The sequence below is a fragment of the Lissotriton helveticus genome, chromosome 12 (assembly GCF_964261635.1).
Source record: "Lissotriton helveticus chromosome 12, aLisHel1.1, whole genome shotgun sequence".
NCBI classification, from domain to species: Eukaryota; Metazoa; Chordata; class Amphibia; order Caudata; family Salamandridae; genus Lissotriton; species Lissotriton helveticus.
This window is the reverse complement of record NC_136073.1, coordinates 920,621,149-920,636,029: the sequence shown is the minus strand read 5'-3', so window position 1 is coordinate 920,636,029 and position 14,881 is coordinate 920,621,149. Positions and strand designations below refer to the sequence as shown.

The following is a 14,881-nucleotide window of genomic DNA, read 5'->3' as shown; positions in this document are numbered from 1 at the left end:
TAGCAGTCATATATGCATGTATACATGAAAAATATAACTAATAAAAATATACATACATATAGTGCAGTAAATTGTAAATTCTAAAAGTACCATAGAACATAATAGGCCCATTGAAAAGCCTAAGGGAGAACTCACTTTAGTAGCATATCAGAGTCATTATGTGTTGGATCACATTCCAGCCAATCAGGCTGCAGCCTCCTCTAGAACCTTCTCCTCAGAAGCCCAAGTCCTCAGATTTTCGTAGCACAGAGTTAGTAAAAGTGCCTGAGGAGAAAGAGAGCCTCTGAGGGGAGGATGGGAGGGTCGCATGTGAATCTATGAAAGACACCAATACTGGAGAACCACAGTTTACAGGTAAGTAACTATAGTTCTTCTCCAGTATTAGGGGTGTCTTTCATAGATTCACATGCTTGAATAGAGTAGAAAGCAGTAAAAACATCACAGGAGTCATAAAGGTAATACATCAAGCAAAGAAGGTAAATATATATATGGTAATATGCACTAAATACCAAAACATAATTATGAAAAAACCTTTATGACTGGAGGCGGGTAGCAACAGAGGCTCACCTTTACTGGAAAAGATTCCGCAGCACCGCTTGACCCACTGCCGCATCCGCGGCGTCTGTTGATTGCAGGCAGTAGTGCTTAGTAAAAGTATGGCTGCTCGACCAAGTAGCAGCTCTGCAGATCTGGCGTAAGGGTACCCCCGCAAAAAGGGCAGCCGAAGTAGACACTGCTCTAGTTGAATGAGCACGAACTGGAGCAGGAAGGGGCTTTCCAGCCCGTTGGTGGCAGAAGGATATGGTAGAGGAGATCCACCTGGTTATAGTCTGCTTGGTAACAGGTTGTCCTTTGCAAGTTGGACCATATGCCACAAACAATTGATCCGATTTTCTGATAGGTGCAGTTCGTTGAATGTAGAATTTGAGACAACGTTTCAAATCTAATGAATGCAATGACCGCTCAGCTGGAGTTTGCGGAGCAGGAAAGAAAGTCTTCAGAATTACAGGTTCGTTGAGATGAAAGTCACTGGGAACCTTCGGGATGAACTTAGGATTAGTTCGTAATGTCACGGCCTCGTTGGAGAATTTTAGGAAAGGAGGCTGTATGGTAAACGCCTGGCTGTCACTGACACGTCTTGAGGACGTTAAGGCGAGTAAGAGAGCAACTTTCCACGTGAGAAATTTAAGAGTTGCCGAGTGAATAGGTTCAAATGGTGGTAGAAGTAGTTGAGACAAGGCCAAATTCAAGCGCCAGGCAGGCGGAGGGCGACGGATAGGTGGAAACATCCTAAAAAGGCCCTTGTAAAATTGTTTAATGATCCTTGAAGAACATAAAGATGTGGAACCATCATGGCGGAAACGGGAAATCGCCGCCAGAAACACTTTAAGAGTTGAGTGGGACAGACCTGATTTTGCCAGGGATAAAAAGAAAGGTAACATTTTTTCAGGTTTTGCAGTCATTGGGTCCAAATCCTTGGTGCGGCACCAGACACAGAAACGTTTCCACTTGAGTTGGTACGTTTTTATGGTGGAGGGTGCGCGAGCCCGCGCTAACACCTCCCTGCAGTCCTTGTCAATAGTTAAACGTGCAAATTCATTGTACTCAGGTTCCAGGCATGGAGTTGAAGGTATGCTGGATCCGGATGACAAATTAGTCCCTGCTGCATCGTGAGGAGGTGCGGCAGAGGATGGAGTGGCAACGGATCGGACTGCGAGAAGAGGAGCAGGTCCGTGAACCATGGACGTCTCGGCCACTTGGGTGCGATCAGGATGATGCGACAAGGTTGGAACCTCATCCTGTGTAACAATAGAGGGATCAGAGGAAGTGGAGGGAAAGCATAGATGAAATCGTTCGACCAATCGATCGAAAATACATTCCCGCTCGACTCTCTGTGGGGATGCCGACTTGCAAAGCGTGGGCATTTCTTGTTGACAGCAGTCGCGAAAAGATCCATCCGTGGCTGGCCCCACCGCCGGAAGATGTACTCGACCGTGGGCTGATTGAGTTCCCACTCGTGATTGTCTGATGACGCTCGGCTGAGTGAATCCGCCAGAACATTGGCCACACCTGGCACGTGAATGGCTGTGAGATGAATTTGACGTTGAATCGCCCAATCCCATATTTCTTGTGCTAGTTGAGAAAGTGGAAGAGACCTCGTGCCGCCCTGCTTGTTGAGGTAGTGCATGCTGGTGGTGTTGTCCGTCCTCACCAGCAAAGTGTGTCCCCGCACTAACCTCTGGAAAGATTTGAGGGCTAAGAAAATCGCCAAGAGTTCCAGACGATTGATGTGCCAAGTTCGTTGTATTGCCGTCCACTTCCCTTTCACAGACATGCCGTCGAGATGCGCTCCCCAGCCTTCGAGAGACGCGTCTGTCGTAAGCGTCAGAGTTGGGGGTTCGTCCTGGAATGAACGGCCCGCAGATATGTGTGGAGGGTGAGCCCACCACTCCAGCGCTTTCTGTATGCGAGGTGTTAAAAGGACCTTGTCCTCGAAGGACCCCGACACCTGTTTCCACTGCCTGTCCAGTTCCTCCTGGAGAGTCCTCATGTGCAATCTGCAATTTGGAATGAGGTGGATGCACGAGGAGGCCATGCCAAGGAATGATTTGAACATTCGGACAGAAACGGACAGTTTTGATTGGAGGGAGCGCACCATCATTAACATGCGGTCCTGTCTTTCCTGGGAAACGAACACTTTTCCCTGCCGAGAATCTAGCAAGGCTCCGAGAAAATTTCTCCGTTGCGATGGTTGAAAGTGTGACTTCTGGCAATTGATTGAAAGCCCCAAGGCGTGGAAAAGGGAGACGCAAACTTGAGTGTGCTGCTCCGTCTGGTGAAAAGTGCTTGCCTTGATGAGGCAGTCGTCCAGGTATGGGTAAAATTGGATACCTTGGAGACGTAGGAAGGCAGCTACGGGGGCCAAGATCTTGGTAAAAACCCTTGGTGCTGAGCGGAGGCCGAATGGCAGGACTTTGAATCGGAAGTGTAGCTGCCCGACCGTGAAGCGGAGATACTTCCTGTGTCTGGGGTGGATTGGCACATGGAAGTAAGCGTCCTGAAGGTCGATTGTGGAATAGAACTCGCTTGGATTGAGAAAATTCAGAATTTGGATCAGAGTTAACATCTGAAAAGTTTTTGAAATTAGAAATTTGTTTAGAGCTCGTAGATCCAATATTGGACGCCATTCCCCCGACTTCTTCTTGACTAAGAAAAAGCGGGAATAGAACCCCTTGCCGCGTTGACCTTGCGGCACTAGTTCGATGGCTCCTTTTTTGATCATTAAGTTCACCTGGGCCAGAAGGTCCTTGAAATGAGGGGGTGGTGGCCCCGAAGGTGGATGTGGGTGGAAATTTTGTGAATTCCAGGGTATGTCCTTTGGATATAACGTCCAGGACCCATTGGTCGGAGGTGATTGTGGACCATTTGTAAAAGTATTTCGAGATGCGACCTCCAAGATGTACGGTCGGCAAAAGGAAGGGTCTGAGGCAGTCACTGCTTTTTGGTGTTTGATCCACCTCTATAAGTGGATTTCCTTTGGTAAGGCCTGGAGGTGGATTGTCGAGTTTGAGATTGATAGGCACCCCGCTGTCTGTTATCGTTGTAGGTGTTGAATGAACGATATTGACTTGAGCCACGAAAAGTAGAGGAGCCTCCGCCTCTACCCCGTGCACCCCGAAAAGGCCGTTTCATGTATTGTAGGCTCGCCAAGGATTTCGCAGTGTCAGTGTCCTTTTTTATCGCCTCAAGGGCATCATCCACATGTTTGCCAAACAATAATTCTCCGTCATACGGTAAATCTAGGACTCTTGCCTGTACTTCAGGACGGAAAGTGGTAGAGCGCAGCCAGCCTTGACGCCTCAAGACTGCAGCCCCCGCCAATTGTCGAAATCCCGTGGAGGAAATATCGAGTGCACAATCGATGATTTCGGAAGAAATCGACTCCCTCGTGAATAATCGCCTGTGCTTCTGTCTGGATTGCCTCAGGCAGCTGAGGAATCAATGCAGCAATCTCGGACCACATCTGGCGGTCATAACGGCCCAGTATAGCCAGAGTGTTTGCCGCCCTCACTGTAGTAGCCGCCATGGTCGTGAATTTCTTTCCTATGGAATCCAATTTGCGGCCTTTCTGATCAGGAGGAGACGTGAGTGGCGTTGCAGGATTTCGCGATCTTTTTTGTGCAGCCTGAGTAATTACCGAATCTGCCTTCGGTTGAGACACCAAGCAGGCCGGAGAAGACGCCGGTGCTTTGTATTTCCTGTCCAATCTGGGTAAGACCGCAGGAACAGAATTGGGACGTTCCATCAATTTAAGGCCTTCCTTCCAAATATATTCCACGATTGGTATAGTGTGGGATTGCCTTTGTGAGATGTCTTTAAAGTCATATAGAAAGCAGTCACTTTCATGCTGTTGTTCGACTTTGAGATGAAACCGTTTTGTAGCCCGGATCATCAAATTGTGGAAATGTGCCATGTCCACTGGGGGCGAATGTAGAGGCGAGGTGGGCGGAGTGGAAGGTGTTTGAGCCCTATAATTGTCCCACTCAGCCATGTCGGCGTCATTGTCGTCGTCATCTGTGTTGTGAGGATCCGGATCCTCGTCGCCAGTGTCAGGGCGAGCACCATCCGGTGAAGCCGGTGAAACTGGTGTAGGTGCCTGAGGAAGTTGCGGTTGAGGCTGCGGAGGAGGCAGTGGTGCTGGAGAAGCAGGAGTAGAAGAAGGAAACCTGCGGTTATAATCATCCAGCATGTGCTGAAGGTTCATCACCAAGGACAGAGGTATCTGGGTAACAGGCTCTGAAGGCACCGGTTCGGACGTATCAACAGGAAACAAGTCAGTCCCATCTTCGACATTGTCCACCACATCACCCTCGTCACTATATTCCTGGCACTTAATGTTCAAATCCGAAGGACTTGTTGCCTGTCTAAATAATCCTTCCACTTCCGAATCGTTTCCGGATTCTTCCTCACCAGACTGGAATAATTTGTCTGGAAGACGAGCGCCACTCCTCACAGGACTCAGTTGGATGAGTGGTATGGTCCGCAAAGAAGAAGCAGTAACCACTGTGTAGATGGAAGCCGTTTTTGGTAGAGGTTGGTGCGACGCCAACGAGCCCATTGGCGTAAATGCGGCACCGTCAGCAACACCCGGAGGCGGGTGCATTGCCGACAAAGAGGCCATCGGCGTCGACTTGGACGGAATTTTCTTCGTCGACGGAAGCGGGGCTTTGTTCGTCGACGAGAGTGGAGCTTTGGCCGTCGACGACGAAGGCGTCGACGGTATGAGAGTCGTCGACGAGGCCGTCGACGAGGTAGTGCTGGTCGACGGGGGCACCGTCGACGGGCCCGTCGACGGGGTGCTGGGTGGAGGCTTGGTCTTCGTCGACGATGTATGCGCCGACGATGGATGCGTCGACGGCTTCGTCGTCGACGGGGCGCTGAGTGGAGGCTTGGTCTTCGTCGACGGTGTATGCGCCGACGATGGATGCGTCGACGGCTTCGTCGTCGACGGTCTATCCTTGACGGTCGTCGACGAGATCTTCACCACTGAAGAGATGGGTCTCACCTTCGAGGTCGCCGTCGACTAGGTGGTCGACGTAGCGCCGGTGGACATGGAACATGTCGTCGTCGACGTGGAGGTGGTAGAAATGGATTTCGTCGACGCTGAAGACGTCGACGGGCGCGTCGACGGGCGCGTCGACGAGCCCGTCGACGAGCCAAAACCAGATTTCTTACTGGTAGGTAAGGCTTTGGGCGCAGACGTCAGAGAACCAGGTCCCGTAGACGTGCCCTGAAGCGAATCCTGTGGGGAGACAATCCTAGAGGGATCCAACAGTCTACTCTTCTTGAGAAAAGGAGAAGGAACCTCAGTCTCAGACCCACGCTTCTGAGAGGACTTTGAAGTAAAAGATGACAGGCTCTCTACATCAGAAACCACAGACTCCGAAGTCTTCAACTTCTGTAGCCACAGAAGGAGACGGGCCTCTCTATCTCTCAGAGTCTTAGGAGGGAAAGTGCGACAGTACTTACAGTTTTTCACCTCATGGTCTGGGTAGAGACAGTAAATGCATTTACTGTGTGGATCCTCGTGGAAAAGGCGCAGTTTACCACATGAAGGGCAGGCTTTAAACAGAGATTTCTTGTTTGAAGACATTTTCTTGAAGAAAAAACAGGTAAAGTTGAAGAAAACTGAGCAGAGCTCAGGGAGACTCCCTTCACACGACGTGCGGTAGAAAATCTGAGGACTTGGGCTTCTGAGGAGAAGGTTCTAGAGGAGGCTACAGCCTGATTGACTGGAATGTGATCCAACACATAATGACTCTGATATGCTACTAAAGTGAGTTCTCCCGTAGGCTTTTCAATGGGCCTATTATGTTCTATGGTACTTTTAGAATTTACAATTTACTGCACTATATGTATGTATATTTTTATTAGTTATATTTTTCATGTATACATGCATATATGACTGCTATTTTATGTACCGTGGGACTCCCACTTCGACGACCGGGGATATTCAAGCATGTGAATCTATGAAAGACACCCCTAATACTGGAGAAGTGCAGGTGCTCTCGCTCTCAAAATAAAAAGTGCCGGTTCTCAGTACTGGACAGTACCGGCCCATTTAAAGCACTGGTTCTGGGTCGATTACAAGTTTGTGTTCACCCCTGGCTAAATTGGAGTGTTTAGCACGTTGACCCCTTGGGTCCTGTGAGGGGTAAGCACCTTGAAGATGGGCTCAGAAATCATAGCGCCTTGGAGTTTGGTCAAGGTTCACCACCCTAGTGCTGGCGCATGAAGAGTGTCACAGCGAGATGGACTGTCTGCGGCCAAAGGAATCCACTGAGACCGGACCAGGGGTGGTTTTAGCGCGGTGCTGCTGGTGCGGCCGCACCGGCGCTGATCTGGAGGGACACACTGACCCTAAGGGGGGGGGGGGCTGTGTTGAGCAATAACTTACCATGGGAAGCACCTGCTGCAGAGTTCCTTGTGCTTCCAGCTTTCAGGCAGCAATAAATGTCAAGATAACTCTTGTGGTTAATGTTCCTGCTAGAGAAATGGAGTTTTGTCTAGTGGCAGTTTTGACTCGCCATAAAGTAGAGCAGCAGGATAATATCACTGCTGCGAAGAACAGATCTGCATTTTTGTGGATAGCTGAGTGGATTTGTAAAATCAGCCGTAACCAGTGCTTTAAAACAAAGAAATGTATGTGAGAGGAGCTATGGAGAGATGACGGACACTTTTGCTTGATTGGTACTGAAGGAATCTGAGGTGGTCATTTTGCCAAAAACCTTTCTGCACCGGACACCAGCGCTAAAGCCGGCTCTTGACCAGACAGGAAAAAAGCCCTGGCGTGAGGCCCAAACCAGCCGTGCAAGGCACTGATCACATACTACTTGGAGAAAGCATGTGCCCTCTCCCTGTCCTGGTCTTTGACCCTGGAGATGACCATGGATGGGCCCTTGAAGAGTCCCTGCGGTGCGACCTGTAAGATGGAGGCTGCTCCGTGTGGGGTGGACGCAGCCTGGGCCCCTGTAGAGTCTGTACGCAGTGCACCAGTCCATTTTAGAAGTGTCCATTAAAAGATGCAGCACACGCTTCCGTTACCTCTCATAATGAATGAATGATTGTTTGCCACCATGAAGCTTCAAATGGCTCCAGCGCTTTTTAAGAATTGCTTTGATCATGTATTGTCAGAGGTTTGAATTGCACATGGCGGTCTGGCCGCAACCAGATGGTCAGCCAACCCGACATGCGCACTTCAAAATGAAGTGGCCACTCCTCGTTGTGGCCAATCAGCAGCATCACCATAGGAAGGTTCTTTTAGTAATAGAGTATATGTAATTATGTTCTATGTATTTAGGTAAGTCACCAGGATGCATAAATATTTCATTATTATTAGGAGATGCTGAAATGCATTCTAACTCGATAATAAAATATGAATCATTTGAATTCCATGTATTTACTGGTTTACAAATATTAAGTATAATTGCTAAAGTACTATTTGATAGGCATTGATTTCCTCAAGATATACTACTAAATTGTGAATGCCCTTGGTGATGCCTAGCTTGCAGTATTCTAGCCATATATGTAATTGCTTCTGTGTTAAGTATTCTATTATATACTTGTTAAAATGGCTAATTGCTTGCTAATCGTTTCTTGTACTGTATATACAGGTGATATCTAGTGTTAAGTAATTTCTACAAAATTCTTACCCTTTTCGTATTTCGTTGCCTTGATTAGTGAAGTAGTCTGTATAAAAGGAGACAAAAAAGCGATATATAAATATATAAACTGTTAATTTGTTAATTACATTTATAAATATTAAACTGTAACTATTGTATGTAAAACAGAAATTATACGAAAGAAAAAGCGTGTTTAGTGACTTTTGTTTTGTGGACTAGATAGCAGTACTTTGTAGTGAGCACAGTCCAACAAGTAATATTAAAACAATGTGGGTAGTGGTAGCTTGTAACTTAATAAGTGGCTTAGAGTTACTTAGAGCGCACATAGGAAAGCTTTAAGGGACTTGGAAATTGTGGGGAGAGGTTTGAGTTGTGACTAGTAGCTGTTGTAATACTTTCCTGGCCTGGGGGTGTTTGCGTGGTCGTGAAGGCAGGGAATTTCTATTTGTGTAGATTTTTTAAGGAGACAAACAGTCTTAATTTACAGTTTGTACTTCTGCAGGTAAAAGCTTTGAAACGTGAAATTGTTCAATAATGGTTTGATAATACTTTACTTTAGGTAGCAGTAAAAAAGCAAAGTACTTAGGCTGTAATAAACACTGTGTTAAAAGGTCACAGAAGCATCTTGTGATTATTATTGTTCGTAGGTAATGGGGCAGGTATGGGGGTTAGTTTTACTGGTTTGAAAAAAACAAATGGTAACTATGGGTGCAGTGTTTTATTGTAATTTTAGTCAAGAGTTAAAGAGAAAACTTTAGGGCAAAGTGAGTTATTACTAGTTATGACTGGAACAAAGTACAGTGTTCGAAAATGAAATTTAACAATTCAATTTGTTAAATGGAAGCAATCATGGGCACTGCAAAGTATAAGTTTAACAACGTATAGTGTATTACATTAAACACAAGAGAAGATTTTATACAGGATACATTTTGAAGTTATGTATTTCAAGGTCCTTGTATGTTTAAGAAAAAGGAGGAAAAGTGAAATAAAACATTTGCCTAGAATTACACAATTAGGTTAAGTTGAGAACCCATTATTAGTCCCAAGCTTTTGGTTTCACATTGTGCAATTCAGGAACTAGATGTATATGCTTTGCTTCCCCTACAACCATCTTACTGACAAACTCTGAACACTAACCAGCTGGCATAAATATAGCTATTGGTCACATCACCAGCCAAACTTGTGGCCCTTGGGAAAGTTTTTGCATGTACCCATGCATTAGAATGACATACTGCACAATGGGTGATCAACTAAGAATAACAGAAGGCACAATGACTGAGGCCTAAGCGTATGTACCAGAGAGACTAAACTAGACATACACTCTATTGCCCCACTCTAAAGGCAATTTAATTTTTTTCTGTCTTAGCTTACTGACTGGACTTATAAGTGGCAACATGAAGGAGCATTGAGGGAAGTTGAAGATAAGTTTCATTCTCATACATTTTTTAAGTTTGTGCTATTTTGTTTGTTGCTATGTAAAATGTAAATGTTATTTTAGTATTCTATGCTAAGTTTTGTTTTATGCTTCTTGTTGTCCTTTACAGAGTAAAGAAAATGGAGCAGCAAGCTACGGCAAAGGTAATTTGTAAAAAAATATGTAGTTTCCTATGTGTAGTAGTCTGTTAATAATAAATGAATGGGATAATTAAATGTGTTATATATTTTTAATACTGTGTATTTTGTTTTGATTGAGATCCTTTTTGTTTTTATACGCGCATGTAGTTGAAAGTGCTAATGCGAATTTATGTGCACGTGAACTGTATGGGGATTTCCAATATTGATGCTAATTTTATGATGCCCCACCTCACTAAGTGGACGCAAGAAAGAAGGCGCAGCCAGCGATGTAAAAGTTAAGTTTTGTTCTTTTTTTGTTACAGCTTTCTGTGTTAACTGTTGCTATTGTAAATGTTATTGCTAAAGAAAACATAGATTTAATTTATTTATGTAGTATTTTAGTGTTTTGCGAATCTGTTCTGTAGTGATTGATAATATTCGCATGTTTAGCATAACTTTTAATGCTGATGTCATTGTTCTGATGCTTCACTTGACAGCCAGAAGCTGAAAAGAGGGACCAGCGAGGAGAGAGAAAGGTAAGATGTTTTTTTAACGTTGCCTGTACTTGTGTATTATCTATGTGAATACTGTAATGTTCACGGTTGATTTACAGTTTTATTTAATGTTATGCTCCATACCATGCACAGCACGTTGTAGCAGCGAGGAAAGCGAAAGTAAATTGTGTTTGATATTGACAGTACTTAGTTTTATCAGTTTTCCTATTGTAAATGCTATACTTATAAGAATTTTTTGTCTTACAAAATATTTTTAAATATGTATTTTAATATGTTGCGAATCTGTGTTTTTTTCTTTTTTTAGTCCTCATCGTGCAACATTTATAGTAAGGAGATCTCAAGGTCCCGTTTTGGGTGAAGTCTGTACCAACCCACCGACCAGGTGGAATACGGGCGGGAACCATCAGGGAAAGCCGGGGGACCCCTTACTTCCAGTTACTATTTTATAAGGTTACTCTTCGGAGTGGGTTGAGCTAGCCATTATGGCTACTCTTATTTGGCCTTCGTCATTTATGATTGTTGTTTTCACTTAATCATTGGACATCATAGCAAAAAGGAAATAAGGGGGCAACAAGATAAAATTAATAAACCATCCAATCTTTATAAACCCATGTGGTGATTTTCCCATATCTCCCAGAAACTATATTTTTTAGAAAAAGGCTTCTTTTTATCTAGATTGTAGAATTTAAGGACTGAAGATAGCCACTCTATGCAGCGGCGCAATAGGGGTGATCCATTTAAAGCAGATCTCTTCTAGCTAGAAGGATCAAGAGAAATACTAGATTTTCTTCTCGTTTTGTTAATTTTTCTACTGTTGGTGAACCCATCAACCCAAAAATGACTACGTCAATACTCACGGTTAGCTGTTTTCCCAGTACCTCTTCTAAGGTCTTACCCACTTCCATCCAGAAACCGTCGAGAAGGGGGCACTGCCAGAACATATGCAGGCCATTGGCCTTAGATAATCCACATTTCGAGCAGGACTTCACTGTGGACCCGCTGAATTTTGATAGTTTTTCCGGCGTCCAATAAGCTCTATGGGTAGTATACAAATGATTTCTTTTTAATGCGGCGGATGTTACAATTGACCAGCATTTGCTTATTGATACTTGCCATAAGTTAATTGTATCCATCGTTGGCAGCTTTCCCACAGATTCTCTCCGGTAACCGAAATTCCTCCTCCCCTGATGCTATGAGAGCCCAGTACCAGAATGATATCTCTTTCTTGAAGGGTTTTTCCAGCATTTTTCCTTCTAGCAGTGTTTCCTGATTTAGTTTCCTTGATTGACTTTGCCCAGCTTTGGAGTTGATAATATTTAAACTTGGATAGGGAAGAGTTCGTGATTTCATTTAGTATCTCCCACTCCATGATTTTGTTCTGATACAGCAGTTGCCCCCAAGTTACTATTCCTGCCAGTTTTAAGGGAGTCGCAAGGCAGTCTTTGAGGCACTCTGGTGTACATAGCAAATTCCAAATTGGGGCTTTGTCACTGTGAAGGGGGATATTTACTGTATATCTAATCCAATACCACAATTTGGCGGCTGCCTTCAAAGTCTTCAACGTAACTTTTTTTTAAAACTTCGGGTGACCGAATTTGAAAAGGAAGTGGCTGTTATTCATTTTCTGTATATACACCTGGTAGTTCTCATAGGGGCCTAGCAGGATTCTACTGTTTTTAAATTGGAATATCCGGGGTGGCTAGCCCACCCTGGTTTTTCCTTCTAATTTTGCTCCAAGCAATTCTAGGTTTTTTCGAGGACCAAATAAAGCTTGATAACTCTCCCTGAATTTTCTTTATGGATTCTCTGTTAAATTTTAACGGGATGGCACCAAAGATGAAGTAAATTTCGGCAGGACTGACATTTTGAGGATGTTTGATTTACCCAAAACCGACAGGGGTAGGCCACTCCATATTTTCAACAGCCTTTTGATTTCCACCTGCACTCTATGAATGTTAATCTGGGGTACTTTATCTAGATCTTTAATCAAGTCTATACCCAGATATCTAATTTCTTCCTTATGGGGCTTAGGAAGTCGTCGTTCCAGGTCATAGTTTCTGTCTTAGACTTGTTCATTTGGTAGCCAGAGATTTTCCCAAATTTAAATAACATCTCTTCAGTTGATTGAAGGGCCTCCTTAAGATCACAAGTAAAAATCATAAGGTCGTCAGCATAGAGGGCTAGTTTTTTATGCCAGCCTCTGTAAGTGAAGGGGGCAATAGAAAGATGGTTCCTAAGACATTCCACTGCCGGTTCAATGTAAAAATTGAACAAAAGCGGGGATAGAGGGCACCCCTGGCGTGTTCCTCTCTTTATCATGTGTTTGTTTAGCTCCCCATTAATTAATATTCTGGCTTTATGGGAATTGGATATTTTCTACCATCTTCAATATATTTGTTCCTAAATCAAACTTCTTTATCACCTCACTTAGCGTCGACAGTGATTATAGATAGAGGTAACTTCTCATAGATGGCTAGATCAATCGCTCCAAAAAGTTCATGGGTTAGATCTTGTAAGTTTCTTCCTGCTACAAAACCCTTCTGGTTATTTCAGAGAACCCATTATTTGACCAAGTCTTTTCGCTATTATTTGGGTGAAGATTTTATAGTCGCAGTTTAAAATAAATATAGGACGATAGGACTCGCATTTTTTAGGATTTTTACCTGGTTTTAGGAGGATAGAAATTGTTGCATCATTCCATGAATCTGGGAGACTACAATTTTCAAGAATTTTTTTATTTGAGGGTAGTGAGGGGGGTCACTATGATATCTTTTAGTTTAATATAAAGCTCATTCGGGAGGGCATCCGGACCTGCGGCCTTGCCTCTTTTTAAGTTTCTTAGGATGCCATCTACTTCCGTGGTTATTTCCGCATTTAGTTTGACTTTCTCCTCTTGTGTGTGTTTGGGGGTATTCTGTGTTTCTAAAAAAAGTGTTTATCTCTTCTACTTTTGGATTACAATCTTCAGAGTAGACATCTGCAAAAAAAGCTGTAAATTCTTGCTTTATTACTACTTCCTCAGCTCCATTGTGAGATGGATTACGTGGATCTATAGAAGCGATTTTATTTCTAGACCTGTCTGTTCTCATCTTCCAGGCCAGTCATTTTCCACAGCCCTCCCCATATTCATAATGGGCCAATTTACTGCAGTCCCACCTCTTTGATTTTGTCTTCTAAGATTTCTGAAAGTTTGTTATTTTGCTTTACTCTTTCTATTTCTAATTCAGACCCTCTCGGATCTGTAAGAATTTGTTGGTCTATTGATGTTATATTATCTTCTATCCCTTGAATCTCATTTTTAAGCTCTTTCAATTTATGAGAAGTAAGACTTAGGATCGTTCCCCTAATTACCGCTTTATATGTGTCCCATACTATTTGGATTGGGGCTCCCTCATTATTGATTTCAAATAAAATTTTCGTTTCCTGCGTGAGTTGATTAATAATCTCGGGATTTAGCAAAATTTTACTATCCATCGTCCATCTACGGGGGTTCGTTACATCTTTTATAAGATTATCATTTGTACCGCAGAGTGGTCTGAGGTGAGCTGGGAGATTAACCACTTTTTAAAATCTTTTCTAGCAGTCCTTCATCTATTAAAAAGAAATCTATCCTGGACTGTATCCCTTGTTTCTTGTTCTTAAAAGAATAGCTCTCTTGCTTGTCTCCCTTCTTTTTCCAGATATCAATTAAGTTCAAATCCCTTTTATAAATTCGCAGCCATTCTCGGCAAATTAGTTTGTTTCCCCCTCGGATACCGATCCACTTTCGGGTCAGGAATAATATTAAAATCCCCTCCTATAAGAAGGGGACCTAATACCGAAATCAGATGAGTATATAAATTATGTAGGGGGGACGGGTCATCCACGTTTGGGCCATAATAGCCCACCACCTAGAGAGTTTGGTTGAGCAGTCAAATATGAACTATTGCCCACCTTCCTTTAGGATCTGATTCTGCCGATTCTACCCTCGCTTTCAGAGATTTCTTGAATAGAATAGCGACTCCTTTTAGGACACCTTCTTGGTTAGTGCATATATACGTGTCCACCCAGTTCAAGTTTTTCACTATATTCTCCCATTCGTTTTTTAGTAGGTGCGTTTCCTGTAATATTATTTCACTATCAATTGTTTTTAGATATTCAAAAATCTTCCTTCTACTTTTAGTACGTAGTCCATTCATATTCCAGGATGTTATCTTTACATGTTTCATTGTCAGACTCATTTCTTTTTCCTGTTTTGCCACCCCCTGAATTTCTCCTTCATTATGTATCTAATTTTTTGTGGAGGACAATTTTAATTTTTACCCTATCTTGCTCCCAACCCCTGTGCATTTTCACAGCTTTTTTTTCCCTCCTTTCTTTTTTTTTGAAAAAGTACATTGAAAAAGTGATCATGAAAAGAAACAAAACTAAAGTGCGAAAACACACCCACCCTCCTTGGGGAAGCCTCCCTTTCTGGCCCCTTTTGAGCTCTTTGCCTCTATTTATGTTTGTCTTGAAGTGTGCTACAACTCATTCAGTTCCAAAAGGATATTTTAATGTTTTGTGATTTATGTTTGTGTCAACCACTGAATTTTTATCTGGTCGCGCATTTGACCGAGGAAAGTTTCCACTTCTTTCGGATCTCTAAAG

At 43.5% G+C, this 14,881-nt stretch overlaps 1 protein-coding gene across 2 annotated transcripts in view; it reads right to left on the bottom strand.

Moving 5' to 3' along the window:
• The window catches only part of LOC144798280 (uncharacterized), a 2,046,403-nt gene that overhangs the window by 937,719 nt on the left and 1,093,803 nt on the right, over positions 1 to 14,881 (bottom strand). For both annotated transcript variants that reach the window (XM_078669053.1, XM_078669055.1), the window contains one exon: positions 8,214 to 8,250. In XM_078669053.1, coding sequence (XP_078525179.1) covers positions 8,214 to 8,250 — 37 coding nt within the window. The remainder of the gene's footprint in view (positions 1 to 8,213; positions 8,251 to 14,881) is intronic.